This window comes from Pleurodeles waltl, chromosome 4_2, assembly GCF_031143425.1.
Source record: "Pleurodeles waltl isolate 20211129_DDA chromosome 4_2, aPleWal1.hap1.20221129, whole genome shotgun sequence".
Lineage (NCBI taxonomy): Eukaryota > Metazoa > Chordata > Amphibia > Caudata > Salamandridae > Pleurodeles > Pleurodeles waltl.
In genome coordinates this window covers 304,850,324-304,875,177 of record NC_090443.1, presented here as the reverse complement: position 1 = coordinate 304,875,177, position 24,854 = coordinate 304,850,324, and the positions used below count along the sequence as shown (strand labels likewise).

Here is a 24,854-nt window from a genome sequence, read left to right as displayed (position 1 = left end):
ACTAAAATCTATTGAAATCAAATCCAGTCCTTACGATCGTAAAATATACATCCAATATGGCAGCACGTGCTTTAAAACGTTGCTGCGTTAAATGCTTGACTAAAGTATGGCAGTCTCATCTAAAGTTCTGCTGTCATTACAATTGTCGAATCCATCCAGTATGGCGGTACGTGGTGTACCACGTCACCACGTCCAGTGCATGTGCCGAAATATGGCCGCCGCAGCTAAAATCCTGCCTTTAGTTGCCTGATTCAGCGACTGGAGCAACGTCACAAAATGACGTGCAATAACAGCAGCAACAGTACCTGAATGGCTTCCTACTGGAAATACTGAGGCTCTATAAGCGGCTTGACAGGGAGACTAAGGACAGCCACCGGTCCCAGACCTGCTCTACATCCACTCCGCAGTACAGCTCAAACGTTCCACAGCGCCAACGTGGATCCAAAGTTTCTCCGCTCGTCCCCAAATTTATGTATAAATCATCATTCTTCGGCGGCAGGTAAGTTGTGCGAATCCTTTATTAAAAAAGAGCTGGTCGGAGCACATCCGTTAAGATCACAGCAAAATTGCCATCTGCCGCACACGTTCTCGATTCATCCCCACCATTCCACCCACTCAGTTCTTTAATCAAGTCGCTTGCAAATGTAAGGCACGCACTATAAATACCACACCCACCACCAAGAAAGGAAATAAATAAAAAGTATGTGCAGTAAACCAGCCCACCCTCATCTGGGCACTATAACTGGACATAATTTCTACAGTTTTTTTGTGTGTGTTTTCGTCTGTTTCAAACCAAAACGTGCTTTTAGCCTGCCCATAGCAATACCATTTGCTGGCCTCATCGTCGCTCCATTTTGCAGTATCCCCATTTATCAAGGGCATGCATATGTCATGCCTTTCCTGCTGTTTAGCCCTCCCTGTGCGCACCGGCCAACTACTGTTCACTTACGCAGCTGCCATTGTTTTGGGACTACTTTTTTATTTTGGTTTCAGTGGCTGACCAGTCCCACCACACATTAGGAGCACTATTGTTCCTGTTGCTCGATTATTTTGGTTTCAATGGGTGACTGGTCCCTCCACACATTAGGAGTGATATTGTTCCAGTCGCTTGGTTTGTTTTATATGGATGCTTTGTTTTCCGTGTAGGCTTGGATGTTTAACATTGCCTTTTGTGTTTTTATGAGCTGCGCCATTGAGTCGGCCCTCTGTGCGCCTCTTTCTGTTTCTTGCCCTCGGCTTGTGGGTCTCTGCCTGTTTTTTGCCTTCGGTTTGTGCCTCTGCTTGTTTCTTGCCCTCTGTGCCTCTCTGCTCATTTCTTGCCCTCTGTGCTTTTCTGTCTTTTTTTTGCCCTCTGTGCCTCTGTCTGTTTTCTGCTCGTTTCTTGCCATCTATTTGTGGACTGCCGGTCCCCCACCCCCTATCGCCAAAGACAATAGCTAACCCATTGCTGAGAACTATTAGCTTTGCCAATGCTTGTTTCTGGATAATGGGGCAGTGATGCAGAAGTCAATGCTGGGCTTTGACCTCATCCTTTATCAATCCTTCCTTGTCACCTCGGTCCTAATACCAGTAATAGAGCACTAACTTTCGTAAGATTTTGTAACATATTTGCTGATTTTCTGGGGTAAAAGTAGGCTCTGACTTCATATTCTCCTGTGTCCATTATACCATCGGATATTGTGCTTAATGAACAATGCCGCGCAGTTCCAACTCTGAATCTCCTCACTTTAAGGTAACCATTGCGTTTGTGAGTATGGCTCATTTTTAGGTTTTAACTGAGAAAGCATGCGCTGTCTGCAAAATCTTTTGTAAACAAGAAAAGCTTAAACAGGGCTTAGAGCCGTCCCTTTCTTCCCTTGGCTAGCCTCCATGTCACTTGTGTTTCTTTGCTGCTTATTGGTCCGTACCTCCTGCTTTCTCCTGGGATTTGAATGTCTGTCCTGCCGTGGAGCATGGACGAAGTATAGCTTCCTGTATGTAGCGAGTGTCATTCCATTTGATGAAGGTCTTTAGTTTTCCCCCATGGTCTCCATATATGAGTATGTGTCTGCAGTCCATTGTTGCTACTCCCTCCTCCTCCCCCTTGCACCTCCCTCATGTGGTGCTATTATTACACATCTCACGTTTTTTTTTTTTTTTTAAAGAGCTGAAAGCTGCTCATGTGAGACAGTATGGAGTGGTTGTAACGGGGCACACAGCTAGCATGTTCTAGCATGTTATTGGACAAGTCCTCTGCATGTGCACTTGGATCACATGATTAACCCTGCCAGGAGTTTAGGCGGGAATGAGCACCTGTGGAGACAGTGCCAGTGAAATATGGAGGTGAGGTATTTTATTGCCTAATAGAAATGATCAGGGGTCACCATTACCTGAGTGATTGTCACTCTAAATGGTGCCTTTTTTAATAGACTGAAATTATGCAGTTAATCTGAGAGTAATCTAATTTGCATACTGTACACACCTGTGAATTCAGGCCTTTCTTTGACTGTTCCAGCTTTAATTTTCCAGTTTTTTTACACAGATCCTTTCAGCTGCGCTTTCAGAAGCCTACTTTGTAATAGTGTTGATCACTTATGTGCAGGTTAGGGGCTCCACAGTCATGCACAACTTAAGATATGTGTTTAAAGGACGGGTTTCTTTAAAAAAAAAAAACTTGATTTTAGCTGGGTAGGCTGTGTGTGTCATCTGCCCACTAAAAATCGGCAGCTTTCTTTAGTAGCAAAATGGGTCTTAAAAGAATATTCACAATTCACCATTAGTGTTTTGACGTAGTATTAACTTCTTTTTTTTCTACAGCATTGATTACTTCATCACTGTAAGTAAGCATCCACCTCCCCCACTGCCCGTTATTTTGCCGCTCTCTCCCTCCTTCCCCACACCTCCTGTTGCCTGCCCTCTATCCATTTCTTTAGAGGTATTGGTTTTGACAGTGCTTGTTAAATCACCTGTGTTTTTCGTCACTGTGGACCTTGCTTGGAATCTTTTTCATCTAGATAAGACCAGTAGGGCAGTATACTTGGCTCTTTGGCACATGCACCTTTCTTTTGCATACATAGGTCAGAGACCCAACAGGTGGTCAGTGCTGTATTGAAGCTCTGCCCAGATGCAAGACCACGCATGCCCAAGAGCATTGTTTGGTGTCTGTGCGTGCACAGGAATATCTGTTGCCCTTGGACTCCGTGTATGTGGGTCCTTTTATTTGATTATCGGTACTCTGAGCCTACTTGGTCCAGTGCCACAGCTGTTTATTGTTGAGTTAATAAATAGCACTTTTTAAAGAAAATTTAAGAATCACAAAATGAGGGAAAGTTAAAGGAATGCTGAAACAAGTCTGCAAATTGATCTGCTCCCTAGAGCTTAGCTGGGAGCTTTTCATCCGGCGGAAACATTCTTTTACAAAGGCATAATTCTCCCCCTTTTCTTTATCTAGCTCTGTTTCCCCTTCTCTTAGAAGCCTTAAGGGTTTCTGCAAGGGAGAAACGATTGTGACAGAAACTTAGCAGAGAATGGGAAAGAATCGAAATCTGGGAATATAGTCTTATTTACAAGATGAGGTTTATTCTGATGTTTTAGAACCTGGTGATGGGCCTGAGTCTTTCGCTGATCCAAGGGGGAAACACATATATAGAGACTTTTTATTCAAATTGTTAGCTCATGTCATACACAACATGGCATTTCCTTCAGCAGAAACAAACCACAGGCACTTTGGATGAACCTTTTGCTTAGACCAGTGATTCTTAACTTTTTGACTTATGTGGGCCCCGCTTAATCCTTATGGGAATCTGGAACCTCTACTGAGTCATTACAGGAATTCAAGGACCCTGGCCAAAGCATTTTTGATTATCTGAATCTCAATAGAATACACAAAAAATAGAGAAACAAGCATTCATCAACAAATGCACAAATTATGAAATATATTATTTAATTCACAGATAAATATATTAAAAAGAGGAAACTTGGAACTTTTCTATATTCAGTTGTGGCCACTCACTGTCCATACTATATTCTGTTTGATGCACTTCACCCACAAATTAGTTTGAGGATACTAACTTAATTTTTAGCCTCAAATTAGAAATTTTACTTCAGGGAATCCCTGAAGTTACCCTTGATCCGAATGAGTTTCTCCTCAGTGTTTTTAAATGCCAGCTGGTTCTGCCAAAAGAACTGACCTTTTTAGGAACAAAATTCAGGACAGACATAGATAGATAGATACAGTTTAAACTCCTACACAAATATCAGCTTGCCTTTGCAGTCTTCTCTTGAGCATTTTATACTTGAAACAAGCTGTGGCACAGAAGTGGTTACAGATTCAGGGGCACATCTTCATGTGTGTTTATAGCCCAACGAGCAAAACTGCATCTCTGGTGTTTTTTTATTTTTATTTTTTATTTTTTACATCTTCACAGATAATGGTTCCAGAAATCTCAGTTGTTTGAAGTCGCATCCTATCTTCAGTGGTGGCTGTGCCCAGAGAACTTTGCAAAGGAAATTTTGTTTGCAACTGGATCTGCCTGTGGACCCATTTATTGGTGCCGGCTTGATTGGATGAGGGGCAACATTGGATTCCCTGCCAGTTCGGGTTAAGTGGACCAGAATTAAGTATTATACATCATCAAACCAGAGAGAACTGACTGCATTACTTCGAGGCGTGCACCATTTTCAGCAACAACATTAAGGAAACCATGTATTGGTGAAGTCAGATAACAAAGTGGCAGTAGCCTATATAAATCATCAGGGAAGCACTTACTCAGCAGAGGTTCAGAGTGTGTGGTCAGAGAAACATCTGTTATCAATGTCCTCCCTCTAAATCAAAGGTTTGTAGAGTGTCAATTTATACATGCTGAGCAGGCTTTTTTGGCCCTCCCAGGAGATGTCACTGTTGAAGACCACCGCCTAGAGAAATGCAAAGATTTGTTAACGCATATCTGGATAGTTCTGCCTGCAAGGATTATTTCTCTTCTTCCCAGATAATGTTCCAGCAAGCCAGAGAGAGGAGCATGAGGGGTGGGTGCGCTTCTAATGAAACAGCCAATTAAGTTATTGTTTTCATGCCCTTGGCTTCCTCATACTGGTCATGCAGTTGTTGGTTTACACTTCTCTACACTTTTCAATCTCTTTGCCTTTGATACTTCTCTAGTTATTTCTCCTCTGAAACCATCTAACCTTCCCCTTGTTCTCTGGTCACGCATCTAGTTCTGGAAGTTGAAAGGATGAAGTAACAAAAAACGTGTTTCTCATACATCTAGCTGAAGTGATTTTGTGTTTCTTTAGGCATTCTATCCATAAAGTTGACTCAAGACAACTGGTAGCTTTCCTTAAATTGGTTTCCATGCACTATGTCTCCTATTAGTTGCCATATTTATTTGGTGCTAAAATTTGTGTTGGATGGTTTTTTTTTAGTGTTCTTAGGAAGCCCTCACTATCTACCCTTTGGGCTTTTATTAAATTGATTACATCTTTCAGGGAGTTTGAGGATTTTCTTTGAGAGGTGGATTCTCTAGTTACTTGCCTATTTAGTAGTTTCTCTGTTTGATCTATTTCTCGTTCCAAAGCTGATCCATGGGAACGCCCTGTGTGTTTTTTTGTTGTTTTTGGGGCTTTGCAACACTCGCTCTTTGAGTCCCCTTCTATCTACTGATTTGAAGTTTCTGTCTTACAAGGTTGGTTTCCTAGTAGCCAATACTTGGGCCCGTTGAACTGGTGAATTATCTGCTTTATTACGTCCTGCACATTTTCTTTGCTTTGTAGAAAATGTAGTGATTTTAAGACCAGCCTGATCTTTTGCTTCTCACAGTTAATCCATCCCTCCTGTTTGCCAAGAGATTAAATTCCCCCCCCCCCCCCCCCACCCCCAAGTTTCATCTAATGTGGAAAGATTCTTGTATCATTTAGAAGTTAAACGGACATTTTTTAGATTTTTATCATCTCGGATCTAGCTCCTTTAGGAAAACTGATGTTGATTTGTCACCCCTGGTAATGCCATCAGTGGTAAGAAAGTTTCAGAAATGCCTCTGAGCTGAAGGATAAAAGATACAATTTTATTGGCCTGTTCTGAATAAGAGGAATCAGCCGCTTTGTGTATTCAGGGAAAATGGAGAAGCAAGTTTTTAGCATTTTGGGTGAAATTTCAAGGAGTTCCTCAGCATGAAATCAGCAGAACTTGGACCTGGTCATGAGATCACACATTTACTAGACATTACTGTCTTCAAAGTGTTAGTAACTGAAATGGTCTTTTTGAATCTGATGTTTTGCTTTCTGCAGCATTATAATGTTTGGCTGATTGAATTCAGTTTTTCGTTTTGGTGAAGGCGTGGAGACATTTAAAAACTGGAGTGTTGTGTTATATGAAGTACAACTCCTTTTGATATGAATGACCTTATGTCTTGGTTATACCTCATGTTATAATGCCTGGGATGAATATGTGGGAAGTAGAGATAATGGTCAGAATAATTACTGGCAATCTTCATTACCCTTAGTCCTGTCTGTCCTCATCCTGGTCATTAAGTCCCCTGCCTTGCCTTCAGGCTTTTGATATGTGCATGGAGATGATCGGAAGAGAATGTGGAAACTTAATCAATTTATCGTCCCCCACCTCCGCATGAGGGGAGGTGTATCCCTTTTTAGGTTGACCATAGCCGCGCGCAAGAGCTGCTCTTCTCAACATGTTGTCACTTATTCTGTGTTTTATCCACGCCCATCACTTTCATTGTTCCTGGCCCTGTCTTTCAGAAATCCTTTGATTTCGTTGGTAGTTTCTTATAGCATGAACTCCATCGGAGGTATTCTCGGAAGCTTGTCGTGCCGTCCCCCTCACCTCTCCCACAGCACTGCTTGTCTCTTTTTGTTCCTGTGTATTTCCTTCTGTTTTCATCACTACTGTTTCCCTCCTTTCTTTCATTCTCTTTCCCTGGTGTGAATTTCATACAATGTATTTCACTCATTTTCTTTAATACTCAAGGTTTCTGTTTACTCGTCTCATTTAAAACATCTAATTATTTTGAGACTATGGCTGCAAGCAGTAAGAATAGGCGTCATGGTAAACAAACGCAATCCCTTCTGCGCTTTAGAGAGCCTGGTTGAGATTACCCGTTAGGACAATGATAGTGTGTATTTCTAGAAGTATTGCTGTTGTTTCAGTTGGGGTCTTTGCGAGGAATAGCCAATGTGTCCCTCCTCTGCAGTCATTACAGTGCAGGCGTCCGTGCTGCCCAATTACGCAGGACTCTGAAGATAGCCACAGAGCATGCAGATGCACGTTTTTGGTGGGATACTGAAGTTTAACCCAACCCCAATGTCACTTCAGACCCACCGCTTTGTCAAAAGTGGCCGCTTGGCTGCTGGTCCACTAGTGGCTGCTCGTCCAGAGCAGCGGACTAATGTCTTTTGGTGCAGCAAAAGCGGTGCATTTTGCAGGGATAGGCAGGCCATCCGTTCCAAGGCAGGACATTAATTCTAACCAATAGGAGAATTTGCTGGCACGTACATCTACGAGCTGTGGTGCCCTAGCCTGTCAGTCGGCATGAAGCTTGGTTTAAATTTTTTTTTCTCTGCTTGCTGCCTATTGAAGTTTGTCAGTTCTAAGCGACATTCCTACTTTAGAGGCCATTGGATTTTTGACATCTTGGCGGGATGTAATAATCGTGCTCTGGAACCTCAGGATTGGGTTGAGCAGTTTGGGGTATGGATGAGGGAAGCCTGTTTCCTTGTTTGACTGACAGCCCACCACATCGGTCCCACTGGAGTCAAGACAAATGGATAACATTGCTACTGCTGCAAGAAGCTGTGGCGAGGCTTCCTAGTGGTTTGCAATGTCACACCAGCGAGGACACTGGCCGTAACCGTGTGGTGTAAACAGGGACACTCCACAATCAGAGTATAAATCAGCTTTAGTGTGGAGCACCCCCCCCCCCCCCTCCAGAGAATGGAGAGGTTGGTATCTTGTCCTTACCTTAAACTTGACTTATACTTTTTTTTTATTTTATTGTGTAAGGACAATTACTGTTTTATTTGCAAAACCACCTTAAAGATGCTTCAAACAATTGAACTGTATTGTCCACTTATATAGGGTACACCACTTTCAGGTTTGACCAAGTTTACCATCTGAGATATAAGGTGTGTTCAGAGTGAGTATAGATATATTCTTGATTTTAGCAGCACTGAAAATGTCAGTAACAGTCCCTCACACATAACCCACATTAAAAATAAATGAAAAGAAAACGGTACTAAAACAATCCTTAAATGTTCAGGATAATCAGGGCAAGACTCTCTGCAGTAAATGAAAGTGCTTTAGTTATTTGCAGTGCCACTGGAATCATGTGGTAGAAAGGACCAAATTATGTGGCTGGGTTGACCAATTTATGTGGCAAGAAAAATTGTGCATTTACAGCGCCAATAACTTTAACTCAGGGAAATGTGAGACCTACAGCTTTACAAATGCTTGTTCTTAGATTCCCGTCTTGGAGGTGGGATTTCACCTCGTGTTGTAATGAAGATGAGTAGCGCTAAAGGTAATGAAGATTACAGACCGTTATCTCTTCATCTAAATGGTACCACCTCCGTAGAAGTCGGACTCCAACCTTGTTTTAGAGTCAAACAGTAGACAGGTTTACATGCTAATTTAGTGGGAGTGTGCAACCACTGGAGCACTCCTGTTCATTTCTGACTTATATTTTACTAAAACCTCATTTAACATTTTCAAACCTAAGGCCAGCACTTTAAAAGTATCAGCATTGTTTTATGCCAAAGCAATATTATCAAGGCCTACATACTCCAACTGGATTGCAGCAACTGCTCAAGATGGTGAAATTGGTCAAATCCAACAATGAATTGGAATGGCAGTACTAGTCTTAAATCTTGGTCATTGTTACAAAATACAATTATTTATGTCTGGGCATTGATGGACCTTTGTACTGGAAACTGAGGCTTACTCTGACAGTACTGTCCAAAGTCTCCCAATAGCTTAATATTTGACTTTTGGCTCTCTTCTCCAGACTCGCAACCTTTTTGATTCACTTGGCAAGATTGAAAGTCAGTCACTGAAGATTGCCCTAACATGAACAGTTCTGTTTCTATTCAAGCCATTCACCTGGAATTGGTTATTTGCTCTGCTAAACCAAAGCTGTTTACCATTAGTTGTGATTATTTTGACGTTCAGAGAGCAGAATAAAATAATCCGCTGTCTTATTTAGCCAAAACACTCCATTAATACTTGGCTAAAATAATACTTTGTTGGGCTGAGGACATGGTCTTTATTTACCATTATCTTTACTGGTGCACTCTACTGCAAGAGCTATAACCGAGTGGTCATGCTAGCAAGATATGAATTGTTTGAAAATTGTTACCATGATTTTTACCAGTCGTTTTTTTATGTTTACAATTGCCTACATATTGCAAAGCATTCATGAAACTAGTTTAGAAGTAAATATAGGGTGCTTCAGTTGAAGTAATTGCTGCTCTTAGATTTCATAGGAACAAGGTATAATGTACAACCTGAACTTAAAGTACTGTCGATTTTTGTGGAATTCAACCAGAATCGTTTAAACGTATGCTTTTATATTATCTTTCTTTGTGGGTATTCTGTCTATCATCAGGCTTTTTTGCAGACCGTAGATATACTGAGGATATAAAGCTATTTTAATAGCTTTATTCTTAAAGTAATATTTTATTTGAACATTAATTCATTGCAAGATTTTTTTTTTCCTGGTTCGTATTTGAAACCCCTACTCCATAAAGCAAAAGTGAGGGAAGGTCGTGCTTTGTTGAATGTATATAAGTGTGACAGAAGGAATGGCATCCATCCCATAGAATTGTTTCTCCTGAGTGAGAAGGGATTTCGGTAGAATTCACATGCAAAATATAGCTAAAAATAGATCCAAGATGTTTTAAATTAAGGGACTGACTTTTTTTTTTTCTCTTTTTCTTTCAGCTATTGGGCGCCTTTGTGAGAAATGTGAGTATTTTTCTGCAACAGGGAGAAAGGGTATAGTCACATGGAACTCCGTTTCATTGTTACAGCCTTGTGATGACTTCTACTCATTGTTCTTCAGCACAAACACTTCTTCGTTCTGCTCTGTTACGATGTGTTTTAGTATCAGCGTTGTCAATAGAATCGCCTTCCAAGCCTTCTTTAAAGGAGAATTTGAAGCATCTCCACATGGCACTAAACAGCTCAAATAAACAGATTAACAGATACAAGCTGTTAGCGGTTATTTAGGACTTTAAAAAAAAAAAAAAAACACTCTTATAGAACACGCAAAGTTTTCTGTTTTTTGCAATGACACAGCTGTCCAACTAGCAACACAATAACACTTCTGTTTCTTTTGCCTGTCCCATAGATATGGCAGTTCTACTTCCCTCTTGCTTAGATATTAGTTACATACCAGACACAGTGACCCACCACCTTATGACGTAAGGTGGCCCTAGTTCAGAACTGTTCAGTTTTTATTTGTGGATCCTTTATAAATTTAAAACCAAAAAGCCCTTCTCTCTAAATAAATCCCACCTCTGCATTACCTTAACTGTACCCTCCATGAGCAGTCAGGTTCTTCATCCTTGCCATTCAACTTAAGAGCAACTGGCTCAGTGTGTGACAAGAAGAGAGCAGTCCCAGAGTCACAGGGATGTGGAATTCCTATCGCCCGAGACATCTTGTTTGGGGTCAAGGGCAACAAGTTTTTATGTTTACTTTGTCCTTGGGACAAGTAGGCCCAACCCCCTGCAGCACAAACCCTTTGGCTACCTGTTTACAGAGAGTTGAACTCTCTGCAGTTGAGGTAATGTGTTTCCTAAAGATAATGCTGTTCGAACTTGTATTTATGGTTCATTATTTGAAAGCCTTCATTATTAGGGTGCGTGCTGTAAATAAATGTTTTAAGGTCACACTTCACTACTGACGTTGGTTCCAGTACAAAAAAAAAAACGTGTACACACATGTTTGAAAAGTTTAGGCTAAGAGGCTAAGTATAATGCTCCCAGAATGCTCTCTGATTATATGCAAATGAAGTGTCATTTAGTAAAATGTGTTGATGCATGCTAGTATTTCCCAAAAATATTTCTAATGGAAAATCAGTGTAACCATTTTCAAGACGATTATGGGAAGCATGAAAATAAACAAACACTGACAAAGCCAACTAATCTGACATATTTTTATAAGTCTTTTAGTTTCATCAATGCGTGTCTTGTTTTGACATGGCTTTTGTAACACTTTATTGTTGTGGGAGCTACCAGGCCCTCAACATTGTAACAAACATTGGCAAAACCCCCCCAAAAAGTTTTTGAACTCTTAAAGCACACGTTACCACCAGCGGCATAACAAAGGCCCCGCAGCCGCCCTCCAGGGGGGGCCCCGTCAGCACAGCACCTGCCCTGAGTGAGTCTGGAGAGGGGGCTCCTCCATGTTCTTTGCAAAGGGGCACCCTCCAGTTTCGTTACGTCACTGATTGCCACTGTAGTTCCTGACACTGAACAAAACTACTTTGTGTGGCAATATGCTCCTTGTGGAAGAGCAGAATGCGATCACTCACAGTAAAGCCAGCCGAAAGAGAGAGAAATAGAAGTTTAATAAAAACAAAATGTCTTTGTTAACACCAGACCTAATTAGGGACCAAGACCCACATGTAGGTAGCTTTTTGCATGTCGCAAACAGCGACTTTCGCTGTTTGCGACGTGCAAAAAGCACACTGCGATGCACAAACCCAGTTTTGCGATTCAGTAACCTGGTTACCGAATCACAAAACGGGTTTGCGACTCGCAATTAGTAAGGGGTGTTCCCTTCCTAATTGCAACTCGCAGTGCAATGTAGGATTGTTTTGCGACCGCGAACGCGGGCGCAAACCAATCGCAGTTTGCACCCATTTCAAATGGGTGCTAACACTTTCGCAAAAGGGAAGGGATCCCCATGGGACCCCTTTCCCATTGTGAATGTCACTGTAAACATTTTTTCAGAGCAAGCAGTGGTCCTGTGGACCACTGCCTGCTCTGAAAAAATGAAACGAAAACGTTTCATTTTTCGTTCTTGTTATGCATCTCGTTTTCCTTTAAGGAAAACGGGCTGCATTACAAAAAGAAATGCTTTATTGAAAAGCAGTCACAGACATGGTGGTCTGCTGTCTCCAGCAGGCCACCATTCGTGAGGGGGTCGCAAATTGCGACCCACCTCATGATTATTCATGATGTGGGCATTTGCGAAGCCCTTGCGAATCACAGATGGTGTCAAGGACACCATCCTACATTCGGATTTGCGACTCGCAATTTGCAGGTCACAAATCTCAACCTACCTACTTGTGGCCCCAAATTCTTAAAGAAAGTCACAAAAGTGCACCCATGGTATATGTCGTACCCCTATAAAATATTTGTGAACTGTATTTTAGCGTGGGCAAATACGATGTGTAGATTTGCTCATGTGAAAATCTATTGAGCATTTTCCCTCCAGCCACTTTCTTCCCAACCCTGGAAGAAGTTCTAATTCTGCCATTGTCAGGAGTAAATGTCCAACCTTTCTTATTATGGGAAAATATTAGAGAGAAGCTGGTAAAAATCTTTAAAACATGCAGGTTAGTAGGTTTGCAGACTCAAAGGCATTCCAGCCCTGGAACTATTGCTTACTGCTTCCTCCAGCCCCAGTATGCAGATCTGCAGAAAGGTGGCAAAATAAGGAAATTGCTACAGTAGGGATTGAAACTCCAAGTATTCAAGCCCTACTATGGTAGTAGCCCTGGCATAATCAGAGAGGCTATTAATTGCTGCCATAATTTGTCGCAACACTACATGGTACCAAAGGGACAAGTAGATTTGAGAAGCAACCTGCCCCCTGGACAAGTAGATATTTTAATAAATTCCACATCCCTGCACACTATCGCGTACCAGGCCTCAACCACCAACAAGCATCGGCATCACCTACTTCTCTGGCTTGCATTTCAGTGTATGCCTGTAGTCCTGAAGTCCTGTAGTATGCACAGTGGTGCCTCTATTCCACTCATGCGAAATGATACACAAGTGTTGGACCTATATGCAGTGTATGTTAATGTAAAAAAAAAAAAAAACTAAGGTTAGGATTCCTAGACTGATCTCTTGCTATTCACTAACAATCCAGATACTTGATCTGATATTGTGGAAGGAACTTGCATTTAAGAAATGCTTATCATCTCACACAGCCCAGAAACATGTTTCAGTGCCCTCCCGATATCGCTGGGTTTTCTTGTACCCTGACTGAAATGTTATGCTCTAGGTCAAGAGAAAAAGCCTTTTAACCTCTGAAGTAACTTAATGCAAACTGAAAAGGCCTTTCAGATACTCTTAAATTGTGTCTTGCCACAGCTAGTTTGGGGGTGACTCGGGCTAAACTGCAGTCAATCTCCAGCACTTCCAGCCGTGGACCAAACAAACTTGGATTTAAATTTCTCTGACATCCAGTCACCCCACTCTTAACACCATCACCTTTTACGCTTATCATTAGCTTGCACTGTGCCTTCTCAGGACCTCCACTTGGCACAAGAAGATCCATTCCAGTATGCTGTCCACACATTCAGGCCTACGTCTTGGAGGAACCCTGCTGGCGTGTGAAGAAGTGCTCCATCAACACACATACTGGCCAGAAGTATCCCTTAGAGGAGTGACTACCCTTTGACCCTCTAAGGCATTTCATGTGGCCTGTTGAGGGACTGTCGGTGTTTTTCTCCAGTGCACTCTGATTGGCCATTGAGGCTTGCACTGTTGGCTGTTCTTTCTGGCCTAGCAACCTTTGGCAGAGAGGTTGCAGGGATGTGTATGCAGAGAGGCTGCAGGGACACAGTCTGCCATTCTGTTATGGGAGAACTTAAGTCAGAAGTAGGGCTAAGATTTTCTGTGTTGAAGTAAGGATCTCTTTTCTTCATAACTACAGTCAGATCTTGCAGTTCAAATATTTTTGCTTAAGAAAAGACAGGTTAACTTTATGGTTCCAAAGGGTTCTTTCCTGTTTGATTATTTTTAATATCTATATCCAAATTTTGGCCCATTTGATCCTTTCCTGTGGCTTGGAGTGTGTTTCATATGCGGATGATACCCAACTCTTGTTCAGTGTTCAGAAGCCTATACATGAGCTCAAACACCATCAAACTCTCCCTTACAGTGGTTCATTCTTGGTTGAACGCCAATGAATTAAAACTGTGTACACAACCAAAATTCTGATTTGTGGCCCTGGTTTAACTCAGACCACTAAATTGTGTCCCCCATGCCCGCATGGGCCCTACCTCACTTCAAATTGGGATATTGCCCTTTAAGATTCTAAATTAGTGCTGCTGTGGCTTCTGGCTACCTACAGCTTTTTTTTGTAAACAAAATTCTCCAACTAATTCCTCTTGAGTACCGCCCCATCGTTGTAGTGGGCGAAATCCACTCCAGGATTGGTTATGCCAATGCGTGTTATTGAGGTCTTCCAAATTAATTTCTTTCTTGCCTATAGCTGATCTAAATCACTGCTATCAGATTTGTTGTGGCCTTTGTGAAGTAGATCACATTACAGAAGCCAGGGACAAATGACATTGGTTCCCCGGCCCTCTGCACGTACAGTTTAAGGTATTGTGCCTTGTTCTCAAGGCCCCACGAGCTTGGTATCTGTAAGTTAAATGTCACTGTTGGACTGCAGCACCCATTGGACCACTCACTAAAGTGACGGTGCAAACATAACTGCAGACCTACCATTTGTAGCCTGGCTGTTGCAGTTTTTAAACTGCAAATTCAACCTGTAAAAATAACCTCCCTTTAGATAGGTTAAAACCTTCCTTTTAGATAGTTAGAAGTCACCCTGATGTAGTCCTTTCTGCCCATAAAGTAGGGTGCATGGTATTTAAAAGGAGGACATGTAAGAATTTAATGTTAAACATCCTTGCAATGAAAAAGCTCCAATAACTATTTTCACTGTTGAAAGGCTGCTGTTCCGTAGGAAAACAATAGGTTACATTGATATATTTAATACTGCTAAATTTGGTTTTGAAACCGCTTGAAAACTAATTGCACAACTATTTTTGATCATTATTAAAAATCAAGTTCAAAGATTGTCTGTCTGGTATTTGATTATAAAGATGGAGGTTTGTTTTTAGAAAGTTACCTTTTTTCTTGCTGAAAAGCCTCCAGAGGCCCATTTGTATTTGCTCTCCCCCCACTTCTTCCAGCCAATGCCTTCTAGGAGCATACAATAGACTGACTTGAATGGGACTAGGCGAGCCTTCAGAACCTGACATTATATGCAAGACAATGTTGTGAGCATCCTTTTTGACTCTACAGTGTCAAATTCTGCTTGAATGTCAAATCCTGCTTGACCAGTCTGCTGGGGTCTTACATATAACTCTTGGGGGGAACTTCAAGGTACAGGAAGCAGGCACCTAATTTTGGGGACTGACACCACCTAATTTTCCTCATAAGATATGAATCACGAGGAAAAGAGAAACACAAAAGAGGGAAAGGAGGCGGAAGAGGGAGTTAGAAATGGGATAAGGAGAAAGAGACTGGAAAGTAAGAGAAAGGGGCACCAGTGTCTGCTAGTGGATTAAAGGGGCCTGAGGTGAATGTAAGACAATGCAGCCTTGGTATTCGGCAGCCTGGTTTTGATTAGCACCTCCAGAGCAGAGCCACTTTGTCCAGTTTTTTTTTTTTTTTGATAAACAAGTTTTATTGTTTGTTTTTGATAAAATAATAAACCAACAACAAGGAACAAAAACAGTGGTAGGTCAAGCAGAGCACAATTACAGTTCCATATAACATTGTAAACGAGGTTAAGGACATTAGCGATTTTCAAACAGATAGATATCATATGGGAAGTCAGAGTTTTGAACTGTGGGGTTTGACCATTGCCTGGTTTCCAGTGCTGCCGTCTTGGCCAGGTTCCCATCTTCTATTATAATAGCAAATCTACCTATCTTCCCCATATCTTTTCAAATTTCCTGGGACACCCTCTAGACTCTTAGACCACCTTTTCTTGGGCCGCACACCAGTTTACCCCTTTCTTCCATTTATGGAGTTTTGGGCCCTCGGGGAGATCCATGTTGCTGCTATGTCCCTTTTAGCTATTAACAGGGCTGTGGCTACCAGTGCTTGGTGAGCCCGTGTTCCTCTCATGCCCTCCAACCCGCCCAGTAAGACTAGTTTGGCAGTTCTTTGTATTTCACCATTTAAGACTTTCTCCAGCACTCGAAACACTGATTCCCAATAGGACTGGATCACTTGACATGACCAGACCATGTGGAAAAAATCTGCAGGTTCAAGCAAGCATCTTGGGCATTGGGCCGAGGGACGTAGACCTGCGCGGTATAATCTAGCAGGAGATAAGTACGCACTGTGCAAGTAATAGAATTGCACTGTGCTGAGCTTGGCCGACACCACTAAGGGCCTGAGTGCCATCAGTGCTTACTTTATTCTGCGTCTTTTAGGGCTCCCTCCCATGCCTCCCATCTGGATCTAATGAGTTTCACGTCTCCAGGGGCATTGTTAACTAGCATTTTATAAATTTGGGAAACCCTTTTCCCTCCCAGGTTTCCCATGAGTAGTTTGGTTTCTAGCGGGTTAGATTCTGGTAGGGAGCCTGCTGTCGGTATGTGGGTTTTTAAGGCATGCCCGAGTTGGAGATATCGGAAGAATTGTGTTGGGGCTAGTTGAAAATCCCTCCTTAAGTCTTGAAAAGATTTCATGGAGTCCCCTGCCCACACGTCCCCAACCAGTGAGATGCCCACCAGGTCCCATTCCCGGAATCCCTTCAGAGCTGCAGTTGCGCTTAGCCATTTCCCTCTCCACAGTGGTGTTTGGTGTGTAACAGTGGTATTCCAGTGGGTGTATCTCAGGGCAGCTCGCCATGCCTGGAAAATCACTTTGGTAACTTCTCCCATCTCTCGGGGCAGGGGGTTCCCGTACATAATGTCTAGAAGGCGGGGAAACCCTAGGGTCTCCAATTCTACTCGGTAGGCTGGATCTCCCCATCCCCCATTAAACCAATCGTGTATCACTATTAATTGGGAGGCTAAGTAGTAAAGGTAGGGGTCTGAGACGCCCAGGCCTCCATCGTAGATCCCTCTTCGGCAGTGACGGGCCCCTACGCGGTGTCTGGAACCCTTCCAGAAGAACAACCCTGTAGCTCTTTCAAGGGCCTTGAACCATGAGCGGGGGATGGGTAGGGGGAAGTTTTGAAAGGTGTAGAGGAGCCTTGGCAAAATCATCATCTTGTATAAAGCTACTCGGGCCATTATGTTTAGTGGTAGAGTTTGCCATTTCTGGAGATCCGTTTTTATGCGTGACAGTAGGGGGGGGGGTCACATTTTTAGCCCAGGTCAGTTCTGGCAGCAGTGATACCCAGATGCCCAGATATTTAAAGCTTAGTCGACGCAATGGTATATGTTCCTGCCAGTCGAAACAATCTCGTGAGTGTGCCAACGGAATTAGTATGGATTTAGCCGGGTTCATTTTCAGACCTGAAGCTACTTCATAGCGTTCCAGTAGTCTGAGGCATCTCTGGCCTGTTACACTAGGTTCCTCCATGTATAGCAAGATATCGTCCGCATAGAGCGCTATTCTGTCTTCCTGGGAGTGCTTCCATCTCCAGCCGCTATATATTGGGTCGGATCTCACCATCTGCGCCAGAGGCTCAATGGCTAAGGTGAATAAAAGGGGGGATAGAGGACAACCCTGTGGTGTGCCCCTGTGAATCTCTATTGTTGACGACAAAGAACCGTTGACCTGCACCCGGGCAGTGGGGTTGGTGTATAGTGCCTGAACCAAGCGGCAAAATCTAGGGCCCAGGCCTGCGCGTCGGAGTACCAGCTGGAGAAAACCCCAATCAACGGAATCGAAGGCTTTTTCAAAGTCAATGAGTAAAAGGGCGAGGTCTTGAGTCAAACTGCCACGTTCAGCTAATGCTATGTGCAACCGGCGGATACAATGCCGAGTGCTACGAGTGGCCATAAAGCTGCATTGATCTGGGTTTATAAGTAGAGGAATGATCTTTTTAAGTCGGGAGGCAAGGATGGTTGCAAAAATCTTTATCTCTGTATTAATTAGTGAAATTGGCCTGTAGTCGGCACGGAGTATTGAGGGGGGTTGAGTCTTAGGTAACACCACAATGGTAGCTGTATCTAGTTCTCTGGGGAAGACACCACTGTTATCTACCTCCGTGAAGAGGTTCAACAGGTGTGGCATTAACTCCTCTCTAAATACCTTGTAGTATTCTGCAGGGAGTCCGTCGGGTCCCGGTGTTTTCCCCGCGCCCAGGGCCGAAATGGCCATCTGGATTTCTTCTGTGTCGACAGGTTCATCTAAGGCCTTTGCTTCTATCGCTGACAACCGCGGGAGGGGGGTTTCATCTAGTAACTGTCTGGCTACATTCATATTGACCCGTCCCGACGCTTGATAAAGAGTTTGGTAATATGTGGCAAAGGCATTTGCGATTTCTGCATGTTGAACGACAGTGTTTCCCTCGCCATCCCGAACCTCGGGGACTATCCTGGAGGCCTGGTGGTGAGATACCAGCCAATGTAGCATTTTACCGGTCTTATCTCCCCAGCCATAGATTTTTGCAGTACTAGCTCTCCATATGTATTTAGCCGATTCTAGGGATTGGTCTCTTATTTCCTCTCGGAGCAAGCTTATTTGTCTTGTCATTTTATCTGTTGGGCTTACATCATTCTTACTTTCCAGGGCTACGATTCTTAGTTCCAACTTTTCAATGTGTTGGGTTTGAGTACGTTCTTGGATCCGTATCAGGTTTTTGGCCCTTGCTCTTAGCACCGCCTTAGCCGCCGCCCACAAGGTACCTGTGGATGACACTGACCCTTCGTTCAGCTCAAAATACTCCTTTATCTCCTCACGCAACTGTTCCACATAACCTTAGTCTTGGAGGTACCATGCATTTAATCGCCACATTGGACGGATCTGGGATTGGGTGTGACCTATACTGAATCGGAGTGGGGCGTGGTCAGAGATCCCCCCTCGGCAACAGTTCAATGTGGGAGAGAGCTGCGCAGTCAGTGCCCAGAAGAAGGACCAGGTCTATCCTGGATTGTGAACCATGAGCGGGTGACGTGTGGGTGAACTGACGCCGTCTTGGGTGCCATATTCGCCAGGCGTCACAGAGCCTCGTCGCCGAGAGCCATCCCCTGAGCCCCGTTGCCATTGTGTGTCTATGCGTGGAGATTGGGCCTGTCACGTCCATTGTTGGGTCTGGGGTGGAGTTAGTCTCCTCCTATCATTGTGAGCCCTGGTGGTAGATTTAGAAGCAGCTGGGAGAGATCGTCTAAAGTTTTCCGAACCAAAGTGGGGGGGACATAGGTGCTGACCATATTGATCGTGTTCCCTTCAATTTTCCCTGTAATAGCTATGAATCGTCCATGTTGATCTCTTCGTGTTTGAATATTTGTCATGGGGAAGGATCTATGAAGAAGTATAGCCACTCCCCTAGAGCCACGAGTGAACCCGGCATGATAAATTCTGTCAAAACCCCTACGAGCCAGGAAGGGACAATTGTCTCCCTGAAGAGGAGTTTCTTGTAACAGAAGCACGTCTGGCCTATGTCTGTGTACGTACATGAGTACGGCGGTGCGTTTTATTTTATCTAGGAGCCTGTTGACGTTCCATGAGAACCTGTGTTTGGCTCATGGGGGGTGAGTGTTTAAAGGGTGATCATCATATTCATTTGGGACTATCTCCAGTGGACCCCGAAATGTGGGAAAGCCCTCGCCTATTCTCTGGCTTTGTGGAGTGTGTGTTATCCCATGTTCAGTTGAGTCCTTATGATTTTTGCTCTGTCTGCTGGACCTAAAAATTAAGTGTTGGTGACCTAAACGTGGCACCGGTGGCCTGTATAACTCGGCCTGAACTCCCTTGCCCCCCAACTCCCTTCCCACCCCATACTTCTCCCCAGAAGCATCTGTCGCCCATATAACCACCTCCCGTCTAGAACTGGCGAGGTGTACTTAAAACTGATGAGGTAGCGGTAACTGTAGTGATGGTGGACCCCTCCACTTTCGGATTAATTCTAAAATTGTGATACTTAATAATAAGATTGTCTTGACTTCTGTGCCCCATTAGTCCGTTAGGGACTCCCTTCCAAGTGTCTCTCGGCACTAGCGGCTTCACAGCACCGGGCTGTGTGATAAGTCGGAGTCTTCCAGGGGCCCAGGCCGGGCCCGTCTCTCGCCCACAGAAACAGGGCCGTTTCCAGAGCCCCCAGGGCTGTGGTCCGTGTGTAAATCTCGCTGTTCTGCCCGGTGGGATCCTGGCAGTGATTCTGCAGGGGACCCCGTTGGTGCCCCACGTCGCCGAGATCTTGTGCGGTGGCGTCGGTCCAGCCGCCGTCCCCCGGGCGGTCTGGCCCCGGATCACCGGAGGGGCGCGTGCCTCCCCCGGAGAGGCCCAGGGGGATCTCCTCTGTCATCCAAGTCCAGGCAGCGGTCGGACGGTCAAAGAACTGGGTTTGGTTGTGATAGACCACACGGAGTCGCGCTGGGAACAGGAGTCGATATTGGATATCCATGGCTTTCAATTTTTGTTTCACCTCCGTGAACGAGCGGCGTTGTTGTTGAACTTCTCGCGTGTAGTCCGGGAACAGAAGGACCTTGGCCCCGTTGCAGGAGAGATCTCCTTTTGTACGTGCTTCTTGTAAAATCACATCCCTGTCTTTGAAGTTGAAGAGGCGTAGTTTCACTGACCTGGGTGAGGCACCCGGCGGGGGTTTAACCTGTAGGGCCCTGTGGGCCTGTTCCACAGCGAACCATGGTGTGAGACGGTCGGTGGGGATCCAGGAGCGGAGCCAGTCCTCTAGGTATTGGACAAGAGATGTTTCTGCTGTGTTTTCAGGAAGGCCCACCAGACGAAGGTTGTTTCGTCTTGACCTGTTCTCAGCGTGTTCGGCTCTCCTATGCAACTCTGAGGTACGAGCTGTCAGCGCGGAAACCTGGGCTTTAAGGGCAGCTACATCATCTTCTACCGTGGAGATCCTAGATTCGGCCTCTGTGATGCGAGCTGTGGCATTGCGGAGGTCTTCTCTGACCAGGGCCACGTCCACTCTAACTTCCCCAATTTTGGATTCGACGGCTGCTTGGGAAGCCTGGATTGCCTGGAGTATTGTTGCCAAGTCCCCGGATGCCATCTGATGTTCGCTGCCTCTACCCGGGGTCCGGTCCTCCGACCGGGGCCCGGCGGCACCCGTGGTGAACTGGTCCATGCAGGTCTGGGCCGTCGTTTGTCGCACTGGTTTGTCTTTGCCCATGATGAGTCCGGCGTGTCCCCGGTTGAGGTTTCAATATCTGGGTGTGCGGTGTGTTTTATGGGGCTCCTCCGTGAATTTTAGTAGGCTCTAAGGCTGTCTCTCTAAGGGTGCTCTGGCTTTTGCCCACCCGTTGTCTTTGGCCCCGGTCCCGGCCCCAAGCGTTCCCGGGATGTCGGACCCAGGTTCCAGCGGTGTGCCGAAGAGAAAGTGGAGGAGGCGGTCTCGGCTGTCCCCCCCTCAGCAGCCACCAGGCCCAAAGTATTTCCAGGCAGTAGGCCGAGCCCCGATCTTTCTCTCTGTGCCCATTTTATGTGTCACTGTCTCCGCCGTTCCGGCCCTGTGTGCCGCCGGTCGGGCCAGCGGGAGACCCTCTATTTTTCCCCTCAACGGGCCCTTCCCACCGATGTCATTTCTCAAAAACGGGAAGGGGGAGAAGAAGGATTCCGGCTCATTGGTCCCTTGGTGACAGTCTCTGGCCTCGGTACAGGTCCGGGTGGCAGGCAGGGGCCGAGACTCACCGTTTGTCCCTCGACGGGTGCCCCGACCGGGTCCCAGGGCGCATCGGGTGGCGCGTCTGCAGCGCCCAACCAAGGTCCCTGGGAGCACCGGTTCAACTCTGGCTGTAGAGGGGGGGGGGAAAGGTCTAGCGCCCCCAAGCCACGGGGGTCGCCCCAGATGATGCGGGCCCCCAGCCCCAATTCCAGGCCCCGCCGCCGATCCGCGGCGAGTAGTCACCACCGCTCGTCTCTCCCCCCGAAGGCCCAGGAACGCGGCCTCAGCAGTCCTCTGCCATTTTGGGGTCCCTCCGGCCCGAAAAACACCTCGCCCCACAGGGGGAGCGGTGACAGTAATTCAAAGAGGCCACAGGGCCAAGAGGGTCATCTGGTGGGGCTGGATGGTGTCCGTTAGAGGCAGATGATGGAGGGGTCCGGAGCACTACAGAAGTGCGTCCGCCATCTTGACGCCTCGGCCACGCCCCTCACTTTGTCCAGTTTTTTTACTGACCTGACTAGTCTAGGGGCCTAACAGACCTGGACCTGCTTCCTCTTGTATCCAGGACAAAGAAGTGGACTCCAGGAGTCATAAGGTTGACCTCCTGTTAAAGCTACATGTAAGTAAATGCCTCCTTGGCATGGTTACCCCTGACTTTTTGCCTTTGCTGATGCTAAGCTATGAATGGGAGTCTGTCAAACACGAACTCCACAGTACCATAATGGCTGCACTGAAAACTGGGAAGTTTAGTATCAAACTTCTCAGCACAATAAATGCACACTGATGCCAGTGTACAATTTATTGTAAAATACACCCAGAGGGCATCTTAGAGATGCCCCCCTGAAAACATACCCGACTTCCAGTGTGGGCTGACTAGTTTTTGCCAGCCTGCCACACACCAGACATGTTGCTGGCCACATGGGGAGAGTGCCTTTGTCACTCTGTGGCCAGGAACAAAGCCTGTACTGTGTGGAGGTGCTGCTCACCTCCCCTTGCAGGAACTGTAACACCTGGCGGTGAGCCTCAAAGGCTCACCCCTTTTGTTACTGCACCCCAGGGCATCCCAGCTAATGGAGATGCCCGCCCCTTCGGCCACTGCCCCCACTTTTTGCGTCAAGGCTGGAGGAGATAATGAGAAAAACAAGGAGGAGTCAGCCCCTAAGGTGTCCTGAGCTGAGGTGGCTCTTACTTTTTAGAAATTCTCCATTTTGTGGATGGAGGATTCCCCCAATAGGATTAGGGATGTGCCCCCTCCCCACAGGGAGGAGGCACAAAGAGGGTGTAGCCATTCTCCAGGACAGTAGCCATTAGCTACTGCCCTCCCAGACCTAAACACACCCCTAAATTCAGTATTTAGGGGCCCCCAGAACCTAGGAAACTAGATTCCTGCAACCTTAACCAGAAGGACTGCTGACCTGAAGCCCTGCAGTGAAGACTGAGAAGACCACTGCTTTGGCCCCAGCCCTACCGGCCTGTCTCATCTTTGAGGAAAACTGTTGGATGCGTCGCTGTTGCAGGGACCAGCAACCTCTGAAGCCTCAGAGGACTGCCCTGCAACCAAGGACCAAGAAACTCTCGAACAGCAGCCCTGTTCAACAATTTGCAACTTTCTGCAACAAAGAAGCAACTTTAAAGACTTCACGTTTCCCGCCGGAAGCGTGAGACTTTCCACTCTGCACCCGATGCCCCTGGCTCGACCCGTGGAAAACCAACACTTCAGGGAGGACTCCCCGGCGACTGCGAGCCCGTGAGTAACCAGAGACGACCCCCCTGAGCCCCCACAGTGACGCCTGCAGAGGAAATCCAGAGGCTCCCCCTGACCGTGAGTGCCTGTAACAAGGGACCCGACGCCTGGAACCAACACTGCACCCGCAGCCCCCAGGACCTGAAGGAACCGAACTCCAGTGCAGGAGCGACCCTTAGACGACCCTCTGCCTAGCCCAGGTGGTGGCTACCCCGAAGATCCCCCCCCCCCCTGTGTCTGCCTGCATCGTTGAAGAGACCCACAGGTCTCCCCATTGCTTTCAATACAAAACTCAATGCCTGTTTGCACTCCTCACCTGGCCGCCCCTGTGCCGATGAGGGTGTACTTTTTGTGCCTACTTGTATTTCCCCCCCCCCCCCAACCTGGTGCCCTACAAAACGCCCCTAGTCTGCCCTCCGAGGACGCAGGTACTTACCTGCTGGCAGACTGGAACCGGGGCACCCCTGTTTCCATTGAAGCCTGTGTGTTTTGGGCACCTCTTTGACCTCTGCACCTGACCGGCCCTGAGCTGCTGGTGGGGTAACTTTGGGGTTGCCTTGAACCCCCAACAGTGGGCTACTTTGGACCCAACTTTGGACCCTGTAAGTGTTTTACTTACCTGTGAACTTAACAATTCCTTACCTCCCCCAGGAACTGTTGATTTTTGCACTGTGTCCACTTTTAAAATAGCTAATTGCCATTTTTGTCAAACCTGTACATGCTATTGTGATTATTCAAAGTTCCTAGAATACCTGAGTGAAATACCTTTCATTTGAAGTATTACTTGTAAATCTTGAACCTGTGGTTCTTAAAATAAACTTAGAAAATATATTTTTCTATATAAAAACCTATTGGCCTGGAGTAAGTCTTTGAGTGTGTGTTCCTCATTTATTGCCTGTGTGTGTACAACAAATGCTTAACACTACACTGATAAGCCTACTACTCGACCACACTACCACAAAATGGAGCATTAGAATTACCTATTTTTGCCACTATCTTACCTTTAAGGGGAACCCTTGGACTCTGTGCACACTATTTCTTACTTTTAAATAGTATATACAGAGCCAACTTCCTACACTACATGAACACAACAAGCCACAAGAGGCTTTTTCCTGCAACTGCAAAAGTGGTAACTGTACCTGGACGGGACCCTCCTGTTTGGCCCCTGCCTGCTACCCTACAAGTCTCACAGTGACTCCCCAGTGCTCCTTGGGGTGGCTTTAGAAGTGTACTCCTATTGTGGATTGGGTCTTGAAGGACTAAAGGCAGAACACAAAATCTTTGACCAGGAAGAACCTGGTTTGTATATCTGGCCTATGCTCCATTGCGAACAGTTTCAAATTGCTCCTAGGTTCAGGTATACCGTGACCATCGTTGGCACTGTATTGGTGC

General features: G+C 45.6%; 1 protein-coding gene across 1 annotated transcript in view; it reads left to right on the top strand.

Annotated features, from left to right (window-relative positions):
* Positions 1-24,854, top strand: part of PHF5A (PHD finger protein 5A) — a 134,151-nt gene that overhangs the window by 5,736 nt on the left and 103,561 nt on the right. The window contains exon 2 of the mRNA XM_069231253.1: positions 9,926-9,949. Coding sequence (XP_069087354.1) covers positions 9,926-9,949 — 24 coding nt within the window. The remainder of the gene's footprint in view (positions 1-9,925; positions 9,950-24,854) is intronic.